Source organism: Micromonas pusilla, assembly GCF_000151265.4.
Source record: "Micromonas pusilla CCMP1545 genomic scaffold MICPUCscaffold_8, whole genome shotgun sequence".
Lineage (NCBI taxonomy): Eukaryota > Viridiplantae > Chlorophyta > Mamiellophyceae > Mamiellales > Mamiellaceae > Micromonas > Micromonas pusilla.
In genome coordinates, this window is record NW_003315889.1 from 636,033 (window position 1) to 647,755 (window position 11,723).

At 68.7% G+C, this 11,723-nt stretch overlaps 7 protein-coding genes across 7 annotated transcripts; 3 read left to right on the forward strand and 4 right to left on the reverse strand.

Moving 5' to 3' along the window:
* Positions 1-120: 120 nt before the first annotated feature.
* Positions 121-1,682, reverse strand: RSP9 (flagellar radial spoke protein; the record flags this gene model as incomplete). Its single annotated transcript, XM_003060644.1, has 4 exons — positions 121-669; positions 847-1,160; positions 1,344-1,447; positions 1,621-1,682. The coding sequence occupies 4 exons, from the start codon at positions 1,680-1,682 to the stop codon at positions 121-123; spliced, it is 1,029 nt and encodes a 342-aa protein (XP_003060690.1).
* A 150-nt stretch (positions 1,683-1,832) lies between these two features.
* Positions 1,833-3,271, forward strand: MICPUCDRAFT_34636 (uncharacterized protein; the record flags this gene model as incomplete). The annotated part of the gene is made up of 3 exons (XM_003060346.1): positions 1,833-2,414; positions 2,578-2,766; positions 2,933-3,271. The coding sequence occupies 3 exons, from the start codon at positions 1,833-1,835 to the stop codon at positions 3,269-3,271; spliced, it is 1,110 nt and encodes a 369-aa protein (XP_003060392.1).
* Positions 3,272-3,381: 110 nt separating this feature from the next.
* On the reverse strand, positions 3,382-4,550 carry MICPUCDRAFT_60154 (uncharacterized protein; the record flags this gene model as incomplete). Its single annotated transcript, XM_003060645.1, has 3 exons — positions 3,382-4,084; positions 4,143-4,333; positions 4,518-4,550. The coding sequence occupies 3 exons, from the start codon at positions 4,548-4,550 to the stop codon at positions 3,382-3,384; spliced, it is 927 nt and encodes a 308-aa protein (XP_003060691.1).
* A 406-nt stretch (positions 4,551-4,956) lies between these two features.
* On the forward strand, positions 4,957-7,223 carry MICPUCDRAFT_60155 (erf-like protein; the record flags this gene model as incomplete). The annotated part of the gene is made up of 3 exons (XM_003060347.1): positions 4,957-5,061; positions 5,337-5,410; positions 5,700-7,223. The coding sequence occupies 3 exons, from the start codon at positions 4,957-4,959 to the stop codon at positions 7,045-7,047; spliced, it is 1,527 nt and encodes a 508-aa protein (XP_003060393.1). The 3' UTR covers positions 7,048-7,223.
* Positions 7,224-7,274: 51 nt separating this feature from the next.
* Positions 7,275-8,106, reverse strand: MICPUCDRAFT_60156 (uncharacterized protein). Its single transcript, XM_003060646.1, has 2 exons — positions 7,960-8,106; positions 7,275-7,652 (listed from the first exon to the last, which is right to left on the reverse strand). The coding sequence occupies exons 1-2, from the start codon at positions 8,092-8,094 to the stop codon at positions 7,530-7,532; spliced, it is 258 nt and encodes an 85-aa protein (XP_003060692.1). The 5' UTR covers positions 8,095-8,106; the 3' UTR covers positions 7,275-7,529.
* A 274-nt stretch (positions 8,107-8,380) lies between these two features.
* MICPUCDRAFT_60157 (uncharacterized protein) lies at positions 8,381-10,079 on the forward strand (the record flags this gene model as incomplete). The annotated part of the gene is made up of 2 exons (XM_003060348.1): positions 8,381-8,785; positions 8,928-10,079. The coding sequence occupies 2 exons, from the start codon at positions 8,381-8,383 to the stop codon at positions 10,077-10,079; spliced, it is 1,557 nt and encodes a 518-aa protein (XP_003060394.1).
* Positions 10,080-10,145: 66 nt separating this feature from the next.
* Positions 10,146-11,451, reverse strand: MICPUCDRAFT_60158 (uncharacterized protein; the record flags this gene model as incomplete). Its single annotated transcript, XM_003060647.1, has 1 exon — positions 10,146-11,451. The coding sequence occupies one exon, from the start codon at positions 11,449-11,451 to the stop codon at positions 10,243-10,245; it is 1,209 nt and encodes a 402-aa protein (XP_003060693.1). The 3' UTR covers positions 10,146-10,242.
* Positions 11,452-11,723: the final 272 nt, after the last annotated feature.

Here is an 11,723-nt window from a genome sequence, read left to right on the forward strand (position 1 = left end):
AGGCGCTCGAGGAGGATGGCACGAATTGATTTGATTTTTTACGCGCGTGACGGGACGGACGAAACGACGCGACGCGATTTTACGAACGAAAGGCGTTCTTCTCTTACGACATCGTCGCCATCACTTCGAGTACCCGAGCGTCCACCCGTGCGTGCCGTGGTTCGCCGCGTTCAAGAACGCCACCTGCGCCGCGTGCGCCGTCGCCGGCGGGTTCTTCCCCGGGAAGAAAAACGACGCGCGCATCAGCGCCTTTTGCGCCGGCGTCAACGTCCGCGGAAACAAGACGTCGAAGACGATCACGAGGTCCCCCTTGCCCTGCCCGTCCGCGCGCGGCATCCCCTCGCCCTTGACGATCTTCCTGTCTCCCGTGTTCACGATCTCCGTCACCGGGAGCGATAAATGCCGTCCGTCCAGCGTCGGTATCCTGAGCGTCGCGCCGCACAGCGAGTCGATCAGCGGTATCTTCGCCGCGTACACCAGATGATCCCCGGTCCGCGTGAAGATCGGATGCTTCAGCGCGGCGGCGACGTACACCACCGGCCCGGGCTCCATCCCCGGTCGCTGGTTCCCCTCGCCCTCGAACACGAACCGCCGGCCGTTCTCGCACCCGGGCGGCACCGCGAGCGTCAGCGCGCGCTCCTCCTCCTCGACGTCGCCGCCGTCGTCGCGCTGAGGGTCGTTCCATACGAGCGAACATCGGGGTGGAGTTCAAAGGCGTCAGAAGCGGAGTTGAAAGGCGTCGAGGCCGGGGATTGAAACCGAGGGGTGGGAGGAGAGAAACCACGGCAAAAGTCCTTAAGGATCGGCGTTCACCACGCCAACGCGGTCGTATGGGGACCAGTGTACAGAACGCGCCTGGATCCGTCGCACGTGCCGCACCGTCTTCTGGCACCCCGCGTGGAGCTCCTCGAGCGTGAGCCCGACGTCGTACGTCCGCTGCTTCCCGAGCTCCGCGCGGTCGTCCTCCGCGAGCGCGCCGAACGCGGCGGAGATGTCCATGAGCGCGGCGTAGGGGTTGGACGTGCCGAAGAACGTCTCGAAGACGGAGATCGGGGACACCTCGAACGCGTAGATCCCGCCGCGGACGCCGCCCTTCCCGTCCGGGACGCCGCGCTTCAGGCCCTCCTCGCCGAGGACGTCGAACGTCGCTTTCAGTTTCGCTGCGGATCGCGAGAGAGGAGGGAGGAGGAAGAGAAGAGAGCGCGGGGTGGCGCGGGCGGGACGGCGGGTGAGTCGACGGACGGGGACGGCGACGGCGAGGGAGCGAGCACTGCGCGGGGGAGCGATACCATCCCACCACATCGATCGGGGGACGGATTAAGTACGGCGGGCGACTCGCGCACCGTCGGAGAGGACGTCGTACGCCTCCGCGACGCGCTTGAATATCAGCGCCGCGTCCTCCGTCGGGTCTTTGTCCGGGTGGTACATCAGCGCGAGCTTGCGGTACCTGGAGGAGGAGGAGCGGGGAGGGACGCGGGAGGGGGGAGGCGTCGGTGAGTCGTCGCAATTCGGCGAGCCGCCCGCGCGGTGGAGCGAACGAATTCATTCTCGTCCTCGCGGGTCGCGTCGCGCGACGAGCGGGACGCGCGCCGCGGGCGGGCGCGACGCGCGGGCGCGCACGCTTTCTTGATGTCCAGGTCCGTCGCCGAGGCCGTGAGCCCGAGCTCATCGTAGTAGTCCATCCTGGACGTGCTGCGCGCGCGCGGCCAGTGCCCGAGACCCGCGGTCGCGCTGCCGTATTTAGACGCGCCCGAGTCGCTTCATCGCGACGCGACGACGCGACGAGCCGCGCGCGTTTCGAATCTCCTTCATCCATCACCAGCCATTCGGCGATGCGCGGAGGAGGCGCGCTGCTCGCGGCGGTCCTCCTGCTCGCGCGCGCGACCCCTCACGACGCCGCGCGCCCGCTCCCGGACGAGCAGCGCCTGCCGGGATGGCTCGGGGAGACGCACCGCGTCGACGTCGCGTCCGCGAAGAAGCTCCGCGGCGGCGGTGGCGTCGCGCGCGATGACGCCTCCGCCTCATCAGATGCCTCCTTCTTCTCCGCCTCGAACGTGACGACGCTCTCCGCGTCGTCCCCGCGCGCGTACGTCTACCGCGGGTTCCTGACCGACGCGGAGTGCGACCACTTCATCGCGCGCGCGAGCCCGAAGCTCGCCAAGTCCAACGTCGTGGACACCGACACGGGCGAGGGCGTCCCGAGCGCGATCCGCACGTCGGACGGCATGTTCTTCGACCGCGGCGAGGACGACGTCGTGGACGCCGTCGAGCGACGCATCTCCGCGTGGACGCGCCTGCCGACGGAGAACGGCGAGGGCATGCAAGTGCTGCGGTACGCGGGCGGGCAAAAGTACGACGCGCACCTGGACGCGTTCGTGGACAAGTTCAACGCGGACGACGCGCACGGCGGACAGGTTCTATCTCACACTGGTCCCCATACGACAGCGTTGGCGTGGTGAACGCCGATCCTTAAGGACTTTCGCCGGCGTTTCTCTCCTCCCACCCCTCGGTTTCAATCCCCGCCCTCGACGCCTTTCAACTCCACCTGACGCCTTTGAACTCCACCCCGGCGGACAGCGCGTAGCGACGGTGCTCATGTATCTCAACGACGTCGACGACGGCGGCGAGACGGTGTTTCCGGAGACGACGGCGAAGCCGCACGTCGGCGACGAGCGGTACAGCGCGTGCGCGCGCAGGGGCGTCGCGGTAAAGCCGAGGCGAGGGGACGCGCTGCTGTTCTGGAGCATGGACGAGACGTTCACGCGGGTGGACCACAAGGCGCGTCGCGTCGGTCGCCGCGTTCGTTCGTTTCTCTCCGCCCGTCCCTCGGTTTCAATCCCGACGCGCCGCGACGCCTTTCAACTCCACCCCTGACGCCTTTCAAATCCACCCCGACGTCGCTCGCTTCGCATGGAAAATGAATGACCCTCAGTCGCTGCACGGCGGGTGCCCCGTGGGCGCGGGGGGCGTGAAGTGGTCGATGACCAAGTGGATCCACAAGGGCGCGTTCAGTCGAGGGCACAAGATGAAGTTCCCGGAGGGCGTGTGCGACGACGAGGACGCCAACTGCGCGGGGTGGGCGAAGAGCGGCGAGTGCGAGAAGAACCCGGCGTACATGACGGGCGACGGGAGGGAGAACGACGGGCACTGCGCGTTTTCGTGCGGGACGTGTCCTCGAGGGTCGAAGAGGCTCGACGGCACCGCGGCGGCGACGCCGGCGGACGCGGGAGAGGCGCCCCCGGCGCGCGCGGCGGAAGAGCCGGAGTTTTAGCGTACTGTAGGTAGACGAGAAGAAGATCAGACGACCGATGCGTCGGAAGAGAAGAGTCGACGATCACGAAACGAGAAGCGGAAGATCCACGTGTGAGCGGTGTGGTGCGACTAAATCTTGTTGCTTCGCACGCCGGTGACTTCCTCGGGCAGCGGCCGGTTGAACCCCCCCGGGCGGTTCATGTACTGCCTCGCCCGCCGCGTCGTCTTCTTATTCGCGCCGCTTACGTTCGCGTTCGGGTCGTCCACGTGCTTCCCCTGGGTGGAGTTGAACCCGCCGAAGCCCATCATTCGCATCATCTCCGCCTCCGCGTCGTCGACGGGGGCCGCGTCCTCCTCCTCCGCCGCAGCCGCGGCTTTCGCTTCCTTCTCCAACTTTTTCAGCCGCTTCTTCGACGGTCCAGCGGCCGCGGGGACGGCGTCGTCGTCGTCGCGCGCGGGCGCGACGTGCCCGGGCGGCGGCGGCGGCGGGACGTCGCGGACGTCGCGGCGACCGGGGCCGTCGCGGTCGCGGTCGCGGTTGCGGTCGCGTTCCAAATCGCCCAGGAATCGCTCCGCGTCTCTCCGGTCCTCCCACCCGTCGCGGCCGCGGACGCTCCGTCCGAAGTCGTCCACGCGATCGTCCACCCTCTCGCGCGACGATCGACGGTCGTCCCTTCGGTCGTACGGGTGGTGCCTGTCGCGTCCTCGGTCCCGTCCGCCGTGTCCGTCTCTCCCGCCGCCGCCGCGGTCTCGTCTGTCGTAGTCGTCGTCTCTGTCTCTGTCTCCGTCTCTCGCGTCGCGCCTCGGCGGCGACCGGTCCCGGTCCCTCGACCTGTCGCGCCCCATCTCCTCCTGGCCTATCCTCCTCCCACGCTCGCGCTCGCGCTCACGCCGCCGCGGCGTTCGCCTTGTCTCTCGTCGCGAGGAGCGCCGCGAGCTTGGTCTCGTCCTCGCGCTTCTTGTCGAAGTGCGCCACCCAGCTCTGCGGGCAGTGCTTCTCGTACGCGCTCCGGAGCTTCCTCGCGGCGCGCGATTTCGGCGCGTTCGTCTCTTCAAGGCACGCGTAGTACGCGTCTCGAGCCTGCGCGGGGGGAGGGTGGGGGGAGGGGAGCGTGCGCGGTCGGCGACGCGACGCGGACGGGCGGGACGAACCCTACGAATTCATTCATTCGACGCGATTCGACGAGATTCGACGTCGACGCGCGGGGACGCGACGACGACGACGACGACGACGACGACGACGACGCGCGGGCCGCGACGCGCACCTCGTAGCACTTCTTGCGTTCCTCGACGAGCATGAAGCGGGCGCGGCGGGTCGACGCGGGCGACCGAGTGACGACGACGACGGATCGATCGCGCCTCGCGCCCGAGGCGAGGCCGGCCCGACGACGTGGTCCCGAGCCTGCCCGCACTCGATACCAGTTACAGTGCCGGTTTCGCGCGGTCGGTTTCGCGCGAATGGCTCTCGACCAATCAGGGGCTCTCTTCACAGGTTCTTTCCTTCCACTCCAGTCTTTCGTTTCTTTCCCCGAGTGCGGGAGTTAAAAACCAAAAGAAAAAAGCGCACTCGCTTTCCCTGCCCATAGACGGAATCGCGAATAGGCGCGCTTCGCTCGAGGCGCAGGTCTCGTTCCAACCACGGGCGCCCACGAGTGGGACAGCGTGAAAGCCGCCTGCGAAAGTTCAGCCGAGACGCGCGCTGAAATGTCTGCGGCGGTGGCGGGGAACATGCACTCGCCGACCGACTCGCTTCCTCCGGCGAATGTCGAAGACGACGACCTCGACGACCTGGACGACGACGACGACGACGTGCGCGCGACGCGATCCCCCCCGCGCGCGTTTTTTCGCGCGCGCGCCTCCGTAACTCGCTCGAAAAGCTCCCCGCGTCGCTCGCGCGGCAAAACGCGCGTCGCGCGACGCGTCGCCGCGCGAAGACCGGGCGTCCCGGCACTCGCGAGAAAAGTATTTTTCTCTCTCCGTGCACCAGCCAGGAGCTCGAGAGTGCGCAGATCTCGTCTGGCGACCCCCCCTCCGTGGTCCCTCCGCTGACGCGCGTTCCCCCGCTCGTTCCTCCGTCATCGCAGCCGAAAGCCGTGACGAAGACGAAGAAGACGACGTCGTCGATCTACCGAGGCGTGCGCCAGCGACCGTGGGGAAGGTGCGCGCGCGTCGCGCTCGAATCGCCCCCGCGTCCTCGAGCCCCCTCGCGCGAGAACGCAGTCATTTTTCGCGTCGTTTGCAGGTTTCCACCCTGTCACTGGAAACCTGGTCTCGAACGACACGGACGCGTCGTCGTTCGCGCGTCGCGCGCGCGCGCGCGCGTCGCCGTCTCGCGCGTATTTCGATGCGCGCGGAACCGCGCGCGCGCGTCCTCCGCGTCCCCCGACCCCCGGGGCGGTTCTATCCCCGCGCGCGTCGCCCTCGCGCGCGAACGCGCGCGTCCCCAGGGAGCCTCTCGACGATTGGCACCGAGGAGCGAGAAAATTGTCGCCCCGAAAATATCGCGACGTTGTCGAGTTTTCCTCTGTCTCTGACGCTCTCCCGCGCTCCCTCCCCCGCGCCGTACCCTCGCGCAGCTGGGCCGCGGAGATCCGCGACCCGAACCGCGGCGCGCGCCTCTGGCTCGGCACGTTCGACACCGCGGAGGAGGCCGCGCGCGCGTACGACGCCGCCGCGAGGCACATACGAGGCCCGAACGCGAGGACCAACTTCCAGCTCGCGCCCGGCGAGGTGCCGCCGCCGTTCGTCCTCCCTGACCCGCCCACCGGCGGCCGCGGCGGCCGCGGCAGAGGTGACGGGCCGGACTCCCCGGGCGGCGGGAGAGGCGGGAGAGGCGGAAGAGGCGGACCTCACGTCGCGAAGAAAGGGCGCGGCGCGGGCGCGGGCATGCCGAAGACCGGCGTTGGGCTCGGCGGCGGCGGCTACGGCGTCGGCGGCGGCGGCGGCGGCGGCTTCCTCGGCGCTTTCGCGGGGGCCCACTCCAACGCGTTTAAACCGTCCGTCGTCGGCGCGTCGCACGGGCGCTTCAACGCGACCGCGCACGGCGGGACGCACACCGCGAACGACCTCAGCGCGCTCGTGAACGCGAACCTCGCGCTGGCGCAGCAGAACCTCAGCATGGCGGGCGCGCACGGAGGGCACGGAGCGGGCGCGGGGTCGGGATCGGACGGCGGATTCATCCGCCTCGGCGGCGCGGGCGTCGGCGGCGGGAACCACCACCACCACCACGTCGTCGGCGAGATTCCGAGGATACACAACTCCAAGCGCGAGCGAGCGCCGAGTAACCCGTTCTTGGGGACGTCGTTCGGCGTCGCCGGGAGCTTTGGCAGCGTTTTCGGGCACGACTACCTGTCGTCCACGCCCGACGGCGGCTTGGGTTTCCCGTCGCACTTCGGCTCCTCCCCGGGCGCGGGCGGCGAGTTACACGGCGGGTCGCACCACGGGCGAAGCGGCGGCGGGGCCTCGCACGAGGGTTCGCACCACGGGCGAAGCGGCGGTGGGGGGCTGGGCGGCGGGGGGTTCTCCCTCGGCGCGGCGATCAAGGACGACTTCGAGGTTGGATCGCTGGGCGCCGCGGGGGGGCTGGACGACTCGGTGATGCCGATCGGCTCGATGGAGCTCGGGTCGCCGCTGGACTCGTTCGGGGATCTCATGGGGTCGCTGCCGAAAGGGGGGTCGCTCGGGTTGAAGAATTCACTCGGCGGGGGGAACAAGAACGGCGCGGGAGGTTTGCCGTTCGGGAGGAGTAGCCAGGGCGACGGGCGGACCGCGACGGATGCGCTGAAGATGCGTTGAGCGTCGCCCGGCTGGCTGTTTTTCGCCGGGGGGGGTCGTTATTTTTGGCGCCGCCGACGCGCTCCTAGGTCGTCCGCCCAGGGCTCGAGGCGCACGCCTCGCCCGGACCGGAATAAACGACGTGTGTTAGTACTTTTGTTTTCTTGGGAATACGTATGCTGATTGTAAGAATGACGGGATCACTTTGGGGTCGTTTGAGGCATCCGTCGCTTCGTCGCGCGTCGCGAATGATGGAAAGTTCTTTTCGCTCTTCGTTACACGGCGTTCGTCCGTCCGTCTCGCTCGCGAAGAGCCGTTCACTCATTGAGCCGCTCGTCCTCGGGACGAGCCGCTCGGCTATCTAGAGAACATCTCTCGCCGGACCTCCTATACTCATCACGACGTGAAACGAATCGCGGCGCGATCGTTCACTCGCGAACGGACGCGTGCGCGCATTCATTCGCGAGCGGTCGAGCCGGGGAAAAGACAGACGCGCGCGCCGCTTACTTCTTCTTCTTCCCCTTGAACTGACCGTTCTTGAGCGCGTCCTCGTACCCGGCGCCGATCACGCCGGAGTCACGGCACGCGGCGTTGTTGAACCACTCCCAGAAGTCGAACTCGCCCTTCTGTCGACGCGACGGAACGAGAGAGCGCGAGAAGGTCAGAAGGAGCGAAAAAAAAAGACGCGCGCTTCCGAAAAAACGAGCGTCGAGTGGCGGGAGGATAACCGGGACGAATTCCGACGCGAGCGCGGCGCGACGCCGCGCGGCCGCGCGCGCGCGATCAATCGATGGGCGATGCGTCCCGCACGAGCGATGCGGTCGACGCGATCCCACCGCGCGCGCGACGCGCGGATCGATCGCGCCGCGCGCGCGGCGTCGCGAACGCGCGGGGAGGGTCCGCGACGCGATCGCGAGTTTCGTCGTGTCGCACCTTGCCAGCGGCCTTCTTCTTCGGCGGCGCCTTCTTCGCGGCGGCGGCGACGACGCGCGTGGAGCGCGCGGGGCGCGCCGCGCGCGCGGGGGCGGCGACCACGGGGGTGCCGACGAGCGTGGAGGTAGCGAACATGATGGACGGGCGTGCGTCGAGCGTCGATGAGTGACCGATCGCTCCCGCGGCGACGGCGAAACCTTACCCACACTCGCCACTCGTGCGCGGAGGCTCGCCGCTGATTCGTCGAGCGCGCATAGGAGTTATTAGACCGTCGATCGACTCCGTGTCTCCGACCCCAACCGGCGTCGACAGTCGCGCGCGGCGAAAACTTGAAAACCAAACGCGAACTGATTGATGACTGATGAACGAACACCTCGAGCTCGGCGTCGTCACAGCGTCCGCGCCGCGCCTCCCTTCGACGATGTCCGACCCCACCGGCGGGACGCAGACGCGGCCGCCGGCGCGCGCCGCCGGCGGCGGCGGGAACCGCGCGTGCTTCAAGTGCGGGAAGACCGGGCACTGGAGCCGCGACTGCGTCGCCCCCAGAGAGGAGTGGATCCCGCGCGATCAGCAGCCCTCGGGCGCGGACGCGGACGCGGAGGCGGCGATGAACGACGCGGAAGGAGGCGGCGCGATGGGGGGCGGCGCGGGCGGCGCCCCCGCGGTCAAGCTCACCAAGTCCGGGAAGCCGTCCACGAGGAAGCCGAAGTTCACGGTCGTCGATCACCTCCTCGGTCCTAACGGGATCGCGTACGTCTACAACGTCATACCGGAGAAGTATAAGGCGCGTTCTATACACTGGTTCCCATACGACCGCGTCGGCGTGGTGAACGCCGATCCTTAAGGACTTTTCCCGACGCATCTCTCCGTCCACCCCTCGCTTTCAATCCCCGCCCGCGATGCCTTTCATCTCCAACTGACGCCTTTCAACTCCACCCCGACACTCGCTCGTATGGAACGACCCTAAGGCGATACGCAAAGGCCCGGGGCACGAGCTCGGCGACTTCGCGCGCCTCATGAGTCTGTACCGCGAGTGGACGACGCTGATGTACCCGTACGCGCCGCACGAGGAGGTGATGAAGAAAGTCGAGCGCCTGAAGAAGACGCGCGAGGTTCGCGCGTGCATCGCGGAGCTGAAGGAACGCGACCGGATCGCAAACGGCGGCGACCCCGCGGACGCGCCGGCGCCGGAGGAGGACGGCGACGTCGTCGACGGCGAGGACGTGTTCTTCCCGGACGAGGACTCGGACGACGACGTGCCGGGTCACGAGGGGAAGGAGGTGGAAGAGGAGGAGGAGGAGTGGAACGCGGCGAAGCACGCGGGGGACGAGGAGGAGGAGGAGGACGACGACCTCGCCGCGTTGATGGAAACGGAGCGCGGCGGCGGCGGCGGCGACGACGACGACGACGCCGGCGCCGCGGCGGCGGCGAAGAAGAAGAAGAAGAAGAAGCCGAGAGGTCCCCGGGAGACGGACGAGGAGATGTTCGCGCGCGAGGAAGCGCGCGCGGACGAGATCGACCGCGCGCGGCGCGAGGGCGCCGTCGACGTGAACTTCGACGAGAGCTCCTCTGACGACGACGACGACGACGTCGTCATCGCGGCGCCGAGGTCGGGACGCGGCGCGCGCGGGGATGCGGCGACGCGCGGGAAGGCGGTGAAGAAGATCAAGGAGAAGGTCGGCGGGAGGAAGAAGAGCAAGAACACGCTCGAGAAGGAAGCCGCCGCCGCGGAGAAGGCGGCCGCGGAGAAGGCGGAAGCGGAAGCCGCGGACCCGACGCGGCGGAAAAAGCTCGGCCGCGCGCGCGCCAACGCGTCGGACGACGACGACGACGACGACGACGACGCGGGCGCGGCCGCCGCCGAAGACACGAGACGCCGCCGCCGCGTCACCGCGATCGAAGACAGCGACAGCGACAGCGAGTCCGACCCTCGGACGCGCATTCCCGCGGAGAACGGCGGGGACTTGTTCGTGCCGTCTCCGAGCAAGTACACGGTGCCCAAGTTTCTTTACGAGAGCGACGGCGGCGACGACGTGAAGGAGGAGGAGGACCCTAGCGACAAGGCGGAGAAGAAGCGCGACGCCGCGGCCGCGGACCTGGGCGAGGGCGACAAGGCGTGAACGGTAGAGGACGTGCGACGCGCGCGATGAACGATGAACGAGACGAAACGAGACGACGACGCGAAGGTATTAGTGAACGACGACGGCGGCGTCGTCGAGTTGCAAACATTTAATCCCACCCGCCCGACCCAGCCGCGTCGCGTCGCGTCGCGTCGCAACTTGATCACAACTTGCTCACCGCGCCCGCCGACCCCGCGCCCGCGGGCACCCTGGACGTCAACACCCTCACCTCGTCCCCAACAATCTCGATCACCTCCGGGTCCGCGCCGACCACGCCGAACGACATCCCGACGTCGATTCTCCATATCCGTCCGTCGCACTCCGCGTTGCACCCGCCGAGCTGCGGCGTGTGTCCGACGACCAGACGCTTCGCGCCGTCGATCGCGTCGAGCGTCTTCCCGAGCGTCTCGCACGCACGGTCGCGGTCGCCCTGCGACATGAAGTTTTCCTGCCCGAACGTCCGGTTCCACACGACGCTGTCCTTCACGCTCCCGATGGCCATCCCCAGCGCGGTTCTGTCCTCCTCCGAGGAGATCTCCGCGCCGCGCATCCAGTCCGCGACGGCGTTGTTGAGCTTCTCTAGCCCAAACTCCACGTGGCGCGGCATCAGGCCGCCGTGCGCGAAGACCGTGTCGTTCACGATCAGCACCGTGCTGTTCATCGCGAGCTGCTGCGCGAGCGGGCCGCCCGGAGAGAACAGACCGACCCTCGCCTTGACCTGCTTCTTCCGCGGATCTTCCTCGTTCCCGCCGAACGCGTCTCGAAACGCGTCGCCGAACAGGTTGACGAGGTGCTCGCCGAAGCGCGTGGACTCCTGGAACGCGCCCTGCGTGACGTACCGGAAGTCCCCGGAGACGTTCAAGACCTCGTGATTGCCGTTGAGGATGTACACCGCGCCGCCGTCCGCCTGCGCGGCTTTGTGAAGCTTCTGCAGCAATATCAAGATCGCGATCTCGTCGTCGCCGCGATCGAGCACGTCCCCCACCTGCACGACGACGGTGTCGCCGCCGATCCACGTCGGGTTCACCGCGTCGCCGTCTTCGCCCAACACGCCCGCGATCGTCAGCGCTCTGCGCGCCTGACCGATGTCCCCGTGCACGTCGCCCAGCGCGACGACGCGGCCTTTCGCGGTCACGCGAAGGGGCGGATACGGTCCCGCCCCCGCGGCGGGCGGCGACGTCGACGACGCGCCGGGCGCGGCGGACGACGCGCACATCGGCGCGACGCGTCTTCGGAGCGACGCGACGTGCGCGCTCGCGCGGTCGCCGCCGCGCGTCAGCGACGACGTCGCGTTGCCGCCGGGCACCCTGGAGGACAGCCGCGGCGCGGTTCGCATCGTCGCGCGCACCCACGTCCGCGCCGCGCAGAGCATCGTCGCTCGCGTCGTCGTCGTCGTCGTCGTCGTCGTCGTCGTCGCGCGACGCCCGCCCCTCGCGCGCGCGCCTCCCGCCGCCCTCGCGCTCGCGCTCGCGACGACCGCGACCGTGCCTCCCGCGCGCGCGCGCCCGGACGCGCGACGCTGTTACCCGCGACGTTCTCTCGAGCGCGCCGTCGCCGTCGCCTCGTGGATGCTAGAGTGAGCCGGGCTCGGAGGAGTGGCGTGGCTCTCTGCGCGAAGATGAGCCGCAAGAACCCATCGATCGC